This window comes from Mus caroli, unplaced genomic scaffold, assembly GCF_978045245.1.
Source record: "Mus caroli unplaced genomic scaffold, Mus_caroli_1 scaffold_4, whole genome shotgun sequence".
Classification (NCBI taxonomy): Eukaryota; Metazoa; Chordata; class Mammalia; order Rodentia; family Muridae; genus Mus; species Mus caroli.
In genome coordinates this window covers 99,598,608-99,615,409 of record NW_028227259.1, presented here as the reverse complement: position 1 = coordinate 99,615,409, position 16,802 = coordinate 99,598,608, and the positions used below count along the sequence as shown (strand labels likewise).

Genomic DNA, 16,802 nt, shown 5'->3' with positions numbered 1-16,802 from the left:
GACAGAACTGCATTTACATGTCAGGCAATTGTTGGACTAGGGATGCAAAACCTGAGACTCTTGAGGGAATTCCTTCCTCAAGGACTCTCTGGAAATTCCTTCTCTTATTGTAACTCATTATGTATCTGTCACACTTTAAGACAATGTTGGGGTGATAACTAACATGAGAGCATGAACCGGAAGCTGGGTTCATAGCTGCAATGGAAGCAGGTGTTGGGGAGGGGACCCTTGGTGAGAAGAGAAGTTAAGCAGAAACTACCCTGGTGATGGTACTGTGCACTCTACAGTTAGTTGTCTTTTTTGTCAGTCTCTATCATGGGCCATAGAAGAAAGAACTGTTCTAAAATAGAAGTAGATCTATTTAGGTCAGTGAAAAAGCAAATGTTGTGAATTCAGAGGAGAATTCTGCAAATACAATCTGGACAGACTAAAAGTACAGTTGGCACCAAAGCATGCTGGATAAGAGTCCACTTTGGAAAGAACTAGATTTGCCTTCTTTATTCTTTTATACCATTTGTAAAAAAAAAATGCTCATGAATAGAATCATATTTAAGATTTAATAGTTTATATTTATAAACAAGTATGTGTGTATAAAACATATATGGGTCCAGTAACAATTGAGCAAAAAAGTGGCCATGAAGCTGAACACAGGTGAAGGAGAATATATAGGGGTTTGTGAGTAGAAGAAAAATGTTGTTATTGAAAATATTTCAATATTGAAGAAAATTGTTTACCCCTCACACCTATTATTACAAGGCCAAAATTACTGATGTATATTTTGACCTATTATTCTACATTTAGCAATACATCACAAAGATGTCAGCATCCCTAAAACACATTGAGAAAAATACAGATACAATTTGGTGCCTGAATGCCTGATGAAGATATAGCATCTTACCCTTCCGAAACTTGTCTCTTTCCAATGGTTTTGAGAATCGAGGAAGATGCAGCTCCAGGTCTATGGGCAGGAAATTTGTTGATTGGTTGCTCCATCTGCTTCACTAGAACCACACCGTAGATATTCCAAGCCTAGGACACTGATTATTCCACAGAGCTCAGACTGTGCCCAGGAACCTGCCATCTGCTCAGTGACCCAGAATACCACGGGCTACAGGGCAAAATTCATGACATGCATGTACTAGACATGGGTGTCATATTTCTGTCTTAACACAGAGATGCTAGGAATACCAATAAAGGTGTCACTTTTAACAGAGTATATCTCAGCCCTTACTTCATCAGTTACTCTGACACAAGAATCTCAGGCAGGCACAGGAACTCACTTGATGGGAGTGGTTATCACGAAACATGAATCATTTTTCAATTAACATCCCAGAACTAGATTCCAATCCTGAGCCATCCAAAAAGAGGAATGTATTGTATTCATATAGTAAATCTGTGCAGTGCAGAATTGACGAGCTTGATGTCACTGATGCAATGAGAAACAGATGCAGCTGTGGTGACCTTCAACAGTCCTTGACCTGTAGTCACACACCAAAACAGAACTAGACATCAGAGATCAGGGTCAAGTGGATCTGCTATCAAACCCTACTGGAGAGGGAAGGAAAGTCAGATTCTCCTGAGGCCTTTCCTAAGAAAATTTCACTTGTCCTACGTCACCATGCATTTAGGACAGCTATGAAAACCTTAGAGCAGCTGAAACACACAGGTGTGTTTTATAAAAAGTGCAGGAAATTTTTTCCAATATAAAGCTGCTCCTTACCTACACTGTATGCAATCTTTTTTGTTCTATTAACTGCCTCTTTCTATGGGGAGGGTTGGTGAATAAATGTTCCTTTTCTGTCTTCATAGGAAAGTTTCTCCCAAAGCTTGAAAAACTTTACCAGTTTTGTGTCTTTTTCATGTTTCAAGCAAAAAAAAAAAAAAAATTTCCTTGAGTCTGCAGAGTAGGAGGATAACATTGTTAAACATTAATGCCAGACCTAAAAACTGGGGTCCAGAAGGAATGAAGGCTGCACAGCGAAAAAAATAACAGGCAAAGGCTACAAAAGGGGACTTATTCTTTCATCAGTGACTAGGCACAAAACAAATCAACCTATACGGAGTACCAGGACACCACAGAAAAGGGGAAACTTGACTAAATTGTAAAACCAGCACTACTTTCACAAGCCAATCTGACAACAGTGTTACAGGAGTGAATGCCCTCACAGTTTCATGGGCAATTCATTCTTATGTGTGTGGAGGGGATACATTTGTAATCAGAAAGTTAAGGTGGCTCTCAATTTCAGATTCAATACAAGTGAGCTGTGCTTATCAACTAAGCTGGTGGAATACACACTGAGTAATCCCAGCCCTTCTTCAAAAGAACAACTCCTCATCCCAGCTGGCACACCTGCATGCTGACTTGTAAGATCCCTTGAAGCCTTTTCAGAGTGTCCAAGGAGTCTCGTCAACACAGTCATTATTCTCAAAGAGAATAATTCTATGATAAGAGTCACATGACTTGTAATTACCTAATGAGAACACCAGAGGGACAGATTCAGAAAGGAACATGAGGAATTGATGACTTCAGCCTGTTCATCTGCTTCACACTTGTCAGGTCTAATGATGTCCCCTCATACAGGAAGTTACTGGTTCTCCTATTGTTTACAATCTAGAAGATAAAGGTAGACAAGTCAAAGAAAAAGCAATGTTACTTTAGGAAAGTCTACATTTTATTAAAGAGTTTACTCAACAACCTAGTGCCTCATTTGCTCTTTCTTTTTGCAATTTACATCCAAGAAAATGAATTATAAGCTGATGCTGAATTTTGTGAATGAACAATCTCTGATGGTTTGTATATGATGCTGTTTCTAGTCTTGGGGGTATCTGAATACCTGCTCTCAAGTTGGTGGCACTGTTTGGGAAGTCTCAGTAGCTATGATCATGCTGGGGGACATTTGCCACTAGGGATGGGTTTGAATTTTTAAAAAATGGGGGTGTTTTAGAGAAACCACCCAGTGGTTAAGAGTCTGCTCTTTCAGACTACTGGGTTCATTTCCCATTACCCACATGAAAACTCATGACTGCCCCTACAGTACCAGGATCTGGCACTCCCTCACACACACGAATATGCAAGCAAAACACCAGTGCACATGAAAAAAAATTAATGGAAACAAAAATAGAAAAAGATCTGAAAAAGGAAATAATTATTTTGAAATGTGCCAAATATCACAGAGCACGGGGGAAAAACCACTTAAAATGATTGAGAAACTACCAAACCCCAGTAGAATTATAATCATCAAAAACTCTGACAAAGCACGCCTTTAATCCCAGCACTTGGAAGGCAGAGGCAGGTAGATTTCTGAGTTTGAGGTCAGCCTGGTCTCCAAAGTGAGTTCCAGGACAGCCAGGGCTATACAGAGAAACCCTGTCTTGAAAAACCAAAAAAAAAAAAAAAAAAAAAAAAAGAAAAAAAAGTGACAGGAAGTGTTGGTGAGTATGTAGAGAGAGAATGGAGCACTAGTCATGGTTGTCTATACTGCAAAATATACAAGAATTGTGAGAAAGCATCTGGAGATGCCGCAGAATGAGCTAAAACTAACAATACTACCTGACCCTGCTTTTTCACTTCTGGGCATATGTAGAGAGGATTATATGCCCTACTCCAGAACTACTTCAAACCCCAATGTTTGCTGCTGCTGTATTCACTAGTGCATTGAATTACATTACAATTTGTAGTTCATCAACAGACGGAATAAAAATGAAAGGCTGATATATACATAACATGAAACAAAAATAGTAAAAGATCTGAAATGGGAAATAATTATTTTGAAATGTGCCAAATATCACAGAGCACGATGAAAAACCACTTAAAATGATTGAGAAGCTACCAAACCCCTGTAGAATTGTAATCATCAAAAACTCTGACAAAGCACACCTCTAATCCCAGCACTTGGAAGGCAGAGGCAGGTAGATTTCTGAGTTCGAGGTCAGCTCCAAAGAAGAACAAAGTTTTAAAATATGCAGAAAAGGCATAGGTATAAAATGATTAACACCAAGTGAAGTCACCCAATATCAGAAAGGAAAATGCATGTTCTCTCTCCTATGCATTATCTGCCCATATATGTACATAAGTAGTCATGTTGTTACAGTAGAAGCAGTAGGAAAGAGGACAAAAGGACTAAATACTAGAGGACCAGGGAGGACAGAAGGGCTGACTGACATGAGCTGTACATTATAAAGAGGATATACATCACATGGTTTTCTCATTCAAATATCATGGAATTTTCAGTCTTTGTGGTAGATAGGTGCACTAGAATATATTCCTTATTGAAAGTATGGAATCAATTGTGAAGTTCCACAGATCAGAATGCTATCTTTAATGTGTAGAAGTTTATAAAGATTTATAGAGTTTGAGTCTGGTTGGCTTTGATGTGAGATTTTATTTGCAAAGTTCTTATAATAAACACTATAAATTTTTATTTTTGAGATTATGATTACAATATCACTCTCTTCCATTTCCTCCTTTCGAACTTTCCAATATTACTCTCCAAACCAACCACCCCCCCCACACACACATACAGTTCCACCAGTTCATATTAAAAATAGTAACTTAAGAATAAGCCTTGGTCTCCAGACAACTGGCCACCTTCCTGGTCAGAGTACAGGTGTCCGCCTGACCCAAGAGGCTTCTGCCTCAGGTTCCATGGGAGCCAGCTTGGTTCAGGGACTCCGCGGAGGGCAGTCTGCACAGGTGAGAGTGTGGAATACAGAGGCCAGCAGTCTCTGGGACAGGCAAGAGCCACAGACCCTCTGAGGTGGCACCATTTTCGGCTCCAGACAACAGGCCACCTTCCTAGTCAGAGCACAGGTGTCCACTGGGCCTGAGAGGCTTCTGCCTCAGGTTCCATGGGAGCCACCTTGGTTCTGTGACTTAGAAAAAAGTAGTCTACACAGGAGAGAGAGTGGACTATTGAAACAACGGCTTCTGTGACAGGCCAAAGCAACACAGCTTCTGGGAAAGATCCTGTTTTGGGCCTTCATCTTCGACCAGGAGGAGGTCCAAACACCAGATAACTGTGCACCTTCCCTGAAAGAGGAGACCTTGCCTGCAGAGACTGCTCTGACCACTGAAACTCAGAGGAGAGAGCTAGTCTCCCAGGTCTGCTCATAGAGGGTAACAAAAATCACCAGAGGAACAATCTCTAAACAGAGACAACTATAACAACTAACTCCAGAGATTACCAGATGGCGAAAGGTAAACGTAAGAATCTTACTAACAGAAACCAGGACCACTCACCATCATCAGAACCCAGCACTCCCACTTCGCCCAGTCCAGGGCACCCCAACACACCTGAAAAGCTAGACCTGGATTTAAAAGCATATCTCATGATGATACTAGAGGACATCAAGGAGGACTTAAATAACTCACTTAAAGAAATACAGGAGAACACTGCTAAACAAGTAGAAGACATTAAAGAGGAAACACAAAATTCCCTTAAAGAATTGGAGGAAAACATAACCAAACAGGTAGAAGACATTGAAGAGGAAACACAAAAATCCCTTAAAGAATTGCAGGAAAACACAACCAAACAGGTGATGGAATTGAATAAAACCATCCAAGACCTAAAAAGGGAAGTAGACACAATAAAGAAAACCCAAAGTGAGGCAACGCTGGAGATAGAAAACCTAGGAAAGAAATCTGGAACCATAGATGCTAGCATCAGCAACAGAATACAAGAGATGGAAGAGAGAATCTCAGGTGCAGAAGATTCCATAGAGAACATCAACACAACAATCAAAGAAAATGGAAAATGCAAAAAGATCCTGACTCAAAACATCCAGGAAATCCAGGACACGATGAAAAGACCAAACCTACAGATAATAGAAGTGGATGAGAATGAAGATTTTCAACTCAAAGGACCAGCAAACATCTTCAACAAAATTATTGAAGAAAACTTCCCAAATCTAAAGAAAGAAATGGCCATGAACATACAAGAAGCCTACAGAACTCCAAATATAATGGACCAGAAAAGAAATACCTCCTGACACATAATAATCAGAACAACAAATGCTCTAAATAAATATAGAATACTAAAAGCAGTAAGGGAAAAAGGTCAAGTAACATATAAAGGCAAGCCTATCAGAAGTACACCAGATTTTTCATCAGAGACTATGAAAGCCAGAAGAGTCTGGACAGATGTTATACAGACACTAAGAGAACACAAATTCCAGCCCAGGCTACTATACCCAGCCAAACTCTCAATTACCATAGATGGAGAAACCAAAGTATTACACTACAAAACCAAATTCACCCATTATCTCTCCACGAATCCAGCCCTTCAAAGGATAATAACAGAAAAAAACCAATACAAGGACAGGAACCACGCCCTAGAAAAAACAAGAAGGTAATTCCTCAACAAACCTAAAAGAAGACAGCCACAAGAACAGAATGCCAACTTTAACAACAAAAATAACAGGAAGCAACAATTACTTTTCCTTAATATCTCTTAATATCAATGGACTCAACTCCCCAATAAAAAGACATAGACTAACAAACTGGCTACACAAACAAGACGCAACATTTTGCTGCTTACAGGAAACTCAACTCAGAGAAAAAGATAAACACTACCTTAGAATGAAAGGCTGAAAAACAATTTTCCAAGCAAATGGTATGAAGAAAGAAGCTGGAGTAGCCATTCTAATATCTAACAAAATCGACTTCAAAACCAAAATAAAAAAAATAAAAAAATAAAAAAAAAGGAGGGGCACTTCACCCTCATCAAAGGTAAAATCCTCCAAGAGGAACTCTCAATTCTGAATATATATGCTCCAAATACAAGGGCAGCCACATTCATTAATAATAAGACAAAAAGACCACCAGCAGGTTGGGAAAGGATCTTTACCTATCGTAATTCAGATAGGGAACTAATATCCAATATATATAAAGAACTCAAGAAGGTGGACTCGGAGACTGCATTAGTTAGGGAAGCAGAAACCAACCAGAGTAGGGCCACAGGCCTCATCCGGCCGGATCAGCACCGGGGTAGCTAGAGCGCAGGGTCGGCTGACACCTGCCAGCTACCCACGACCCCCGCCACAGGATTTTGAGACTGCTGGTGAGTGGAACACAGCTTCTGCTCCAGTCCAATCACGCGGGACCTGAGACTGCTCTGGTTGAGGAGAGAGAAATCCGGCCTACATAGGGCCACAAGCCTCTTCCGGTCAGAAAAGACATTGAGTTTTACATTTTGTAAGTTGCATTTGTCTTGAAAATAATCCATTTCATTTAAGTTTTTCAATTTTGTAGAGTACAGGTTTTTGACTTAAAACTAAAAGATTTCCTTGGTGTCTAGTGTCCAGTCTCCCTTTTCTTTTTTATTACTGGATGTTTTCTTTATTTCCATTTCAAATGTTATCCCAATTTCTGATTTCCCCTCTGAAAAAGACCCTCCCCCATCCTGTTCTACTTTCCCCTTGCTAAGTCCGTGGCTAAGTCTTCCTTTTCTTTTCTGATTTTATTAATTTGGATTCTTACTCTGTGCCCTTTTGTTAGTTTGGCTAAGAGTTTATCCATTTTAGTGCTTTTACTCAAAGAATCAGCTCTTCATTTTGTTGATTCTTCATGTGATTCTCTTTGTGTTTTGTTTATTTGGTTTTTTTTTTGTTGTTGTTGTTGTTTTTGTTTTTGTCTCCGATATTTCCTATATTTACATTTCAAATGTTTCCCTTTCCATGTCTCCCTTTTGCAACCCCCCTTTTCCATCCCCCTCCCTCTGCCCCTGTGAGGGTGATTCCCCAACCACTCAGAACATGGGGGTTCTGGGTCAATATCTTAGAGATGATATGCCCTGATCTACTTTCCATACTTATTTCTTTATTTTTGAGTCATCTGATATAGACTAACCTAGCCTGCAGGCAATTACGAAGCTGAGGCTAGCTTGATGCTACCACCCCTAAATCCTGAGAGTTGGGCTGTGGACTACCACAGCCAGCAGTGAAAACAGTTCCTGTGAAACTGCATACTTTTGTTCTTTATTAAGGAGAAAATGGAGAGTAAATAGCACCTTTGGAACTGCAAGCTACTGTTTGAAATGAGCAGTATAACTTCAAAGGCAATTGAAAACCTTACTGGAGACTAGGCTTGATATATTGCCCTCTTGCCTTCACATGGGAAGAAGAGGGAGGAGTATCAAGAGTACACAGCTGTCTCACTGCAGAGGCAGCTCATACATGACAGCCCATCTCAACAGTAACAAAGAGCCCAAAAAAATCTAGTAGAGAGACTCATTTTCTGAATGAGGTCACATTGTGGTCTCTTGATCACTGAGTGCTCTGCTTACCTGGTTCAGTGTGCCCATCTCTTGACCAGCTGGACATGCACACGTCTCAGACCTTCCAGCTGTCTCTAAGACTAGTATGTGGCCCAATGTAACACTGAATATTTTTCTTGCCTCATATAAAGATATTTGTGACATTGGTTTAAAATGTTGTTTTGGTATGAGGAATGAGGCAGGAGATTTGTAAATTTGATCAAACCTGATCTAAAGAATAAGTGGCCACCAGGCAAAAAAAATTTCTGAGGGACTGCACATCCTCTTAAGTAGACAGAATTATCAGCCAGGATAGGCTATGATGTAAGACCCTCTGGAAGTATATCAGAAATGAGCAATTGAATGAGTTGATCAAAGTCAACCTGAGATTTACCTCAGTGGTTCGATGCTTGCTTGGCATGTATGATGACTTGGGACTCCATCTCACACAGTGTGAAAAGATTTGAAATTTTCAAACTTGATGGCTCAGCTCAGTGACTAATTACCACCATAGCTCAAGTCTAGTTACTGGTCTTTCTCTTTCCAGACTAGGTAAACTAAGGATTTGAGGAATTGCTATAAGTAAAGTACTTGGAGTTATACAATCAAGAGTTTATTTCACATACAGAGAATATTTGGAATTACCTTTAAATTTTCATTCTCAATACTTTCTTCTATTCATTTGTTTAGTGTGTGTTTGTGTGTTTGTGTGTGTGTGTGAATGTATGTGTGTATTGTAGATTCTTTAGACAGAAACCCAGTATGTAGAACTATTGAGCAATACTAAGGGTCCCAACCACTGTCTTGAAAAGGAATGACAGGCAAATAGACAGAAAGATAGATATTGTTCTAAGATGAAGTCATAGTATTCTTTCAAACATCCAAGGTGCAGGCCTCAAACCAGAGCCCAGAACAAACTGGGCTACTACTCCCCAATTAAGCTCAACGAAAACACCTGAAGCTTCACACATTCTCTTCACACTGTGGTGGAGGGGAATACCATTGGAGGCACACAAAACTCAGGCAACTGCTACTGACCAATGTCATTTATTCAATTACTTCATTTTTCTGAAGTCTTTGTGAAATACTGTGATTTTTGTCTAAGACATTCTCAATTTTGTGTATACGCAGATTTCTTTTACATATTGTGCATGTAAATGCCAGGATCCACAGATGTCTGAAGAAATGGGACTAACACCTGAAGCCTGAGTTGCAGCTGGAGGCAACTGATGATAGTTCTTAAAACAAATTTTGCCCTCTTCTAAAGCAAGATGTACTATTAAAACATGATCCATTGCCCTTTTGGGCTCCTGAGCTTTTGTTTGTTGATTTGTTTGTTTTTCTGAAGAGCATGAAAGGAATTTTCTGTGAGCAAATTCCAGCAGGTTCACAGGTTCCAAGCAACAAGGCCTGTGAAGTTGAAAGGCAGACAGGGTGAGGGAAAGAAAGAAAGAAGGAGTGTAAGAGACATGGAGATTGTATTTATGACTTCTTTTTTACCACCGGCCAATCAAGATATCCATATGTGAACCACCTTAGCTGATAACTTTATCCACCTACCCAAGATTTTGAATCATGATATATCTGGCATCCACGCGTTCATTTTGACTCTCAACAGAGGGCAGTTGCTACAGAATGCTTAAAATTAGATACTTTATTCTACTCAGACAACAGGAATAACATCTAAAGAACCCATGTTCTATGTATTCACTTAATAGTACAGTGAAGAACAAAAAGTTTACAAGTCCATGAAAAAGGATCTAGTTAATCTTTCCCGGCAGAGTCCACTCAAGCCACCCAAATTGTCTTTATCACTGCACAAGGCACCCGGACACACAGTCCATCTCTCTGTTCCCCAGGTCAAGCTCAGCCTCCAAGATCCCAGTTATTCTTCATCCTTTTCTTTCCAAGCATCTGTACACTGCCTGAAGTCACAGTCTCTGAGCAACCGACATCAGAGATGTGTCCCAAACCTGTCATTTATTCACATGCAGAAGCTCTGTGTCCTTGTTCACCTCCAGCAAAAACAAAGTCTGAGTCCCTGGCCATAGACACAGCGCTCGCCACATTTGTGGCATTTAAGTGTTGCAAAAGAGAGGCTCTTGGTCTGCCTTATTGCTGTCAGTGTATCCATGAGATCCTGACAGAGCTGGGCAAATCTTTCTACAGAGACATGGCCCAATTCATTATAGCACTCCAGAGGGGCAGGGTATTGTTCCACATTCATCTTGCTCCAGCTGGCTGTGTGCTGTAAAAGGTCCTTCAGGATGGGCATGGAGAAGTCATTGTTGTAGAAGTTGATCTTGGTGAGCTGAGAGCATTGTATGAGGGAAGGTAGGAGTGCATTGAGCTGGGAGTCCTTCATCCTACATCCCTGCAAATTCAGAGTCTCAAGAGTTTTTACCACTTTCTCTAAGAGACATCTCAGGGGCATCATATCCAAAACCTGTAAGACCACACCTTTCATCTCCAGATGTTTTAGCTGAAAGAGACTCTGACAGCAAGAGAAGGAATCCAAGTCTGACTGTGAAATTTGGTAGTGAGTGATGGAGAGGGACTCCAAGGATGTCATCAGGCACCTAGGGATAAATGAGACCAGATGGTTAGTTCAGGCAAATGGTAATGAAGAGCATGGAGTGGGGTTTACATAGTCGTAGAAGTGACCAGGTGACCAAGCTCAGTGTGACCAAATGACCATACATATTATCTGAGATGCTTCCTTTTGAAATCAGCTTAGTCAAGTCAAACCCACACAAAATCAGCGGACTTCAGTCTCAAGCAGAAAACCAGTTTAGCCCCTAAGACACATAGAGGAATTTCCATAGCAAGAGAGTCCTGAAAGGATCTAGGGATATTACATGTGGGCTTGTTCAAAGCTGCATTTAATCTCAGCATCTGAACTGTCACTCTTGCTATCCCTTACAGTTCCATACAATCCCTCACGTCCCTTGTACTCCACAGTACTGGGGCTCAAAACCCTTCACTCATGGGAAAGTAGGGGAAGATAGTAGGCTGTTCCCACAGATCTTAGCACAGAGCTCACCTCCTCACTTTGATGAACTCCCCCATCTCCTAAATACATCCTCACCCCCCTGTTGGCCGTGATTCCAAGAAGAATTACAGTCCCTTCGGACCTGATCTGAGCTACTCCTTACCTCCCTTCAGTCTTCTGCTTCAGGAGTAATTATTTGAGACTTTGAATCTCACATAACATCCATAATCTAAAGGGTCCCTAAAATTTGTTCCAGGTGGCTGTCAGGCAGGGAACACGAATAATCCTTTAAATGGACAAGAAACAAAGCTCTGCTAGGTAACCCAGCTCTCCCTCCTTGCTTACCTGAAGACCTGATTCATATGGTCTATGAGAAAGTGGACACCACACATGGAGAGATGCTGGAGACAATTGAATTTGGAGAAGATAGAAATGAACTCCTTGACACACATGTCTTCTCTGTCTCCTGTTCTATTGGCAATCTTGAAGACGTTCTTATAGAGGGGTGCCAGGAGAAGTTTGCGAAGATTTCTCATCTGCTCGAAGCAGGGAGCAAAACGGGCCAGATTGAACACATTCCACTCAGTGTTCAGTTCCAATTCCTCTATGTGCTCTGGATGAAAGACATTCAAAATCTCTAAGACAAAGTTCACGGGCATAGCCCAGATCTTCATGTTTATACAGCACAAATGTAGGGAGTCCTTTCTCTGCTGGGCCCACTTCAAGAAGTATGCTTGTGTCTCATCCTGGCGGGGCCTGAGGCACAGGTCAGCTACCACCTTCAGCTGCCTCCTCCGTGCATATCTTGGAAGGACTTTCACTACCGTAGGCTTCTCATCCAAGGGCTCTGAAGAACAGCTACCATCCTCTGCACCAACCCATATGTCCCAGAAGGCATGGTGCACATTCCTCAGGTCCAGAACCTGAAGTTTTCCCCTGCTTGGAGTGAAACATGTCAAATATCAGCAGACATGACTACAGTCAGTCAGCTTTGAGTACCTGACTCTAAACTCAAGTCTCGCCCATCTTGTTATGGTGTAATTACTTTAAACAGAGTGCAATGTGCACGCAAGCATGCTACAGAATCTTTCCCTGAGCTGCATGTGTAGACCTGACCACTTTCCTTCCACTAAGTTACTCTTTATTTCTCCTTAGTCCCAGTAATAGTGGTTGTGGGGAACCAGGGATAGGCTCAATCTAGAGATTACATATAGTAAGCTGTAATCCACTGACAACTGTCCTTAATCCAAGAATACAATAGCTTCAAGGTTCCTGCACCACTGCTTGATGATCCCATCAGAAGCCATTCTCCCTGACCCCACAATCTCTACTGTGTACCCAATTGCTCCCTTATAGACGACTTGATTATTACTCACCTGGGGTGAGATTCTCTTGTCAGTCGCATGTCTATTCCATCTAGCACAGCCTGCAACGTCTCCAGGTTAGGTGAATTCATCAAAGCCCCCACAGGGAGACAGGGAAAAGTCCAGGCAGCCACCATTGCCTTTATGAGCTTCTTAAGTCTGCAGGCGAAGGCCTCCTTGAACAGTGCTGGGAAGAGCAGAAAAGGCACCTCCTCCAGAGAGGACAAGGCCAAAGCCTCATCTCTCAGCAGAGCCTGCAATGCCAGCTTCTGGAGTGTGGACAGAGTCTGACCACTCATCCTCTTCAGTCTCCAGTCAGAAGGCTCCTTGGGAAGGATTCAGAAAAAAAAATACTTTCAAGACAAAGTGTGTAAAACTTCCTCACCATTACATCAACTACTAAGCTTCAGAGTTACTACTCTGAGAGTGACAGAGAAATCATTTAACCTCTTCAACATAAACTGGTGGTGGAAAGACAGACTCCCCAAACCAGGGTCATTCTATCAAACAAATGAGCACATAATTTTCAAATCAAAATCCTTTTTGTATGACCCTTTCACAAAAACAGTCTTAAAAAAAATTCAGAAATCAAACAAAACCAACCGACCAACCAACCAACCAAACATAAATCCTTGTGATACAGAGCAATATTAATTCCCAGTAAGCAGAATGACTTCAGTGCATTTCTACAATTTTTAGGGTTTCCTGTGTCTGGGAAAAAGATCATGTACACAGAACAAAGCTATGTGGAAAAGATGAAAAGCAAAGTCTAACTCAATACATATGCATAACTCACAGGTATCTCTCCAACAAATGTGTATTGAAGGAGATCAAACATACATGGAACACATGTCCACCATGTGAGCCAGCTTCTCTCTCTCTCTCTCTCTCTCTCTCTCTCTCTCTCTCTCTCTCTCTCTCTCTCTCTCTGTGTGTGTGTGTGTGTGTGTGTGTGTGTCTGTCTCTGTCTCTGTCTCTGTCTCTCTCTGTCTCTCTCTCTCTCTCTCTCTCTCTCTCTCTCTCACACACACACACACACACAAATTCAGTGAAGGGGAATCATGAGGGACAGGTTAGTCAGAATGATCTGATTTCCAGGTTCCCAGGAGCCACACGGCCAGTTCTAAGAGAGTTTGATCAAGATACAGAATCCTTGTCTCCAAAAATTATATGAAGCACACTGGTGAACTGTGTAAGCTATCATGGAAATATATCGGTGATGAGGCTAAAAATTCATTTGGAATGAAATTCAAGGTCTTCAACCTGTTCCTCTAAAGGAGTCTAAACTTCTCTACATCAAACTACATTCCCCAAGGAAAAACCAGTACATACCAGTTGAGCACTGCAGATAGGTCTCCAAGTTCCAGTTGCACCAGACAGTTATCCAGGATGCAGGTCACTGAATGTGTGCTCTGGATCCACTGGTGAATTTATATACCTCTGTGCTCACCCCTCCCTATTGTAGCCACACCCTCCAATCCAAAACTGGAATTGGATTTCCTGGTTTAATCTCCACTCTTCAAATTCCAGATTACAGATCTAATCATTTCATCGGTTGAATCAAAAGGACTTGTGTTCACATATTCTCCACTCTTCCTCATCCCCAGAACCCCTCCCCCCAAAAGTTTCATGGAAAAATATGAACATTCCACTTGTTAAATTACCATACAACATCAAGTTTGGTGATTTTTTCTTTCATTTACTTAAGGCTTACTTAGTTTGCAATTTGTTCCAGGGATCTTGTCATGCTGAGAAGCCAAGGGTGTTTTAGAAGTCTAATCCTAGAAATTCTCCTGCCTCAGGATCCTTCTTATTGATAGGATTACTGTTATGAATAAACACATCTGGTTGGATTTTATTCTTGGGACCAGAGTCATTTCCAGTTTTCATCAGCTAAGGGTTTAATCTGTTGTTGATCAGAGACATAGCATAAATTAAAGATATTCTTCTTTGCTGGATTTGGGACAGAATACAGAGTCAGAGTTAGGAATATGTACTGGAGCTCAAGGGCTGAAGTGGATGCTCTGTCAGTAAACTGTAGCAGCAGCCACTGAAAAGTTAGGGCAGGAGCAAGGCTTGATTCCATTACTATAGTAGCCAAGGTGTTGTGTGTGCACTCAGTTGGTAAGGAGCTACCTGGCATTTAGGGATTACACTCAAAAACTCTCTGTGCAACAGACAAGATGGGGCATGCTGGTAAGCTCAAAATTGGAAGTGGGAGGTAGGAGGCTCATTTTAATGTCATCTTCAACCAAATTGTAACCTGAAGTATAGTCTGATCCCTACAAGACCTGCTTTCTAAATAGATAAAGGCAAACATGAAAAGGAAGGTGTGAGGGAGATGGTGGCCTTGGTTGCTCAGGAAACTTAGAGTATGTCAAGTAGGATCAGCTCGAAAATGTTTCTCAGGGCTATGAGATGTGATGTGGGTCTTGGGCTGGAGACTTGCCTTAGAAAGAAGAAACACCTGTCAACTATCTATTCCTATCATCTACATGGTGGCTTGAAATGATCTGTGAGTCCAGTTCCAGCAAATGTGAAACTGCCTTCTGACCTCGAGGGCAGCAGGCATGTGAGGACTGTCCATTCATAGTTGTAGGCAAAACATCCCTACACATAGAACAAATGTTATTAAAACAATAAATTTATACTGGGAATGGCAGCATACACATTTATTCCCTCCCCTCAGGAGTCAAAGTTTGACTGATTCAGGGAGTTCAGAGCTACCCTAATCTAAATAACTAATTCCCAACGAGTGAAACCTATGGAGTGAGGATCATTCATAAAATTGAACCAGAGCTGAACAGATTGGCACAGGACATTAATCCTAGCACTACAGTCAGAGGCAGGAGCATCTTTGATTTCAAGACCAGACTGCTCCTCAGAGTGGCTTATGGGACATGTAGGGCTCTTAAACAAAGAGACCCTGTCTCAAAACAACAAAACAAACAAACACACAAACAAGGTGATGTTTCTCAGACCGTGCAGGAACAGACATAAACCCCAGGATTAGGGCAGTAGAAGCAGGTGAATCTCTGAGGTCAAGGTTAGTCTGGTCTACAAAGTGAGTTCAGGAAGAACCAGAGATCGGTAATCTAAACAATCCTGTAAAAAAAATCAACCAATCAATCAAATAAGCAGAGAGAAAAAACCAAACAAAAAATGACCAAAACACAAAATAAAATTCTCAAACCTCAAGGTAGCTTAAGAGCCAGTGAGATGGCTCAGAGGGAAATGGAACTTGCTGCCAAGCCAGAGTTCAGTAGTAGGACCCACAGCTGTACTGAGAGAAACCACTTCAGTTTACAGTCCTCTTTCTCTATATGCACACTCCCCTGCTGACACACGAATACACCAATGAACTGAGACAGACATCATGTACAAAATACCACAAGATCTGATCCAGGCTGTTGGTGCATGTTTCAGTGGACTGATGAAGGATGACCCCCAAACTACATAATGTAATTCTGTGTCTCCCATTCAAATGCCAACAATCAGAGCTGGGTGATTGATTGGCAGCTCAGCCTCTTGTCCTGGGCTTCATGAATAAAAATATCTGCAGAAAAACTCCTTGGGTCAAGAGAAAAGGGCTTTCTCCAAAGTGCAGGTCTCCTTGGAAAAGGAAGAAGAAATCCAAAGTCGAAAGATTTTCAGAGTAAAATAGGACCAAGAGAAAGGAGACTTTGAGCTGTATGGGGCTCATGACCAGGGAATTATGGAGCCTAGGGGCTAGCATTGACCTTGCCGAGTAAATTGGCACCACAGTTGTCAATGGAAGAGCCACAAGTACCTCTGGCCAGAGATAACATTAATGACACCCAATTTTTTTATTGGATATTTTCTTTACTTACATTTTCAAATGTTAGCCCCTTTCCTGTTTTCTCCTGTGAAAAACAAACTTCCCCTATGCCCTCCCCCTCCCCTTGCTTACCAACCCACCCAATCCTGCTTCCTGGCCCTGCTATTTACCCACACTGGGGCATACAGATAAGTGAATATTAATCTAGAAGCCCAGAAGCTGAGATTACCCAAGAAAAAATTAACAAACCACATGGAACTCAAGAAGAAGGAAACCAAAGTGTGGATACTTCTATCCATCTTAGAAGGGGGGAACAAAATGGGGGAGCATAGAAGGAGATACAAAGTATGGAGTAGAGACTGAATAAATGACCATCTAGAGACTGACTCACCTGG

At 41.4% G+C, this 16,802-nt stretch overlaps 1 protein-coding gene across 2 annotated transcripts; it reads right to left on the bottom strand.

Moving 5' to 3' along the window:
• Positions 1 to 10,263: 10,263 nt before the first annotated feature.
• Positions 10,264 to 12,907, bottom strand: LOC147005285 (PRAME family member 8-like). 2 transcript variants are annotated; one of them, XM_085836290.1, is made up of 3 exons: positions 12,621 to 12,907; positions 11,590 to 12,180; positions 10,264 to 10,831 (listed from the first exon to the last, which is right to left on the bottom strand). In XM_085836290.1, exons 1-3 carry the CDS (start codon positions 12,905 to 12,907, stop codon positions 10,264 to 10,266), a joined length of 1,446 nt encoding a protein of 481 aa, XP_085692416.1. The 2 variants fall into 2 exon arrangements, with proteins under 2 accessions (XP_085692416.1, XP_085692417.1); XM_085836291.1 differs by lacking the exon at positions 11,590 to 12,180.
• Positions 12,908 to 16,802: the final 3,895 nt, after the last annotated feature.

What these genes read in the sequence shown, in the direction of transcription:
- LOC147005285 (XM_085836290.1), bottom strand. Translation starts at nt 12,907, where the DNA reads ATGAGTGGTCAGACTCTGTCCACACTCCAGAAGCTGGCATTGCAGGCT. An exon ending in ACAAGAGAATCTCACCCCAG is followed by an intron (nt 12,181 to 12,620) that starts GTGAGTAATAAT and finishes CACTCCAAGCAG; the next exon opens with GGGAAAACTTCAGGTTCTGG. An exon ending in CATATGAATCAGGTCTTCAG is followed by an intron (nt 10,832 to 11,589) that starts GTAAGCAAGGAG and finishes ATTTATCCCTAG; the next exon opens with GTGCCTGATGACATCCTTGG.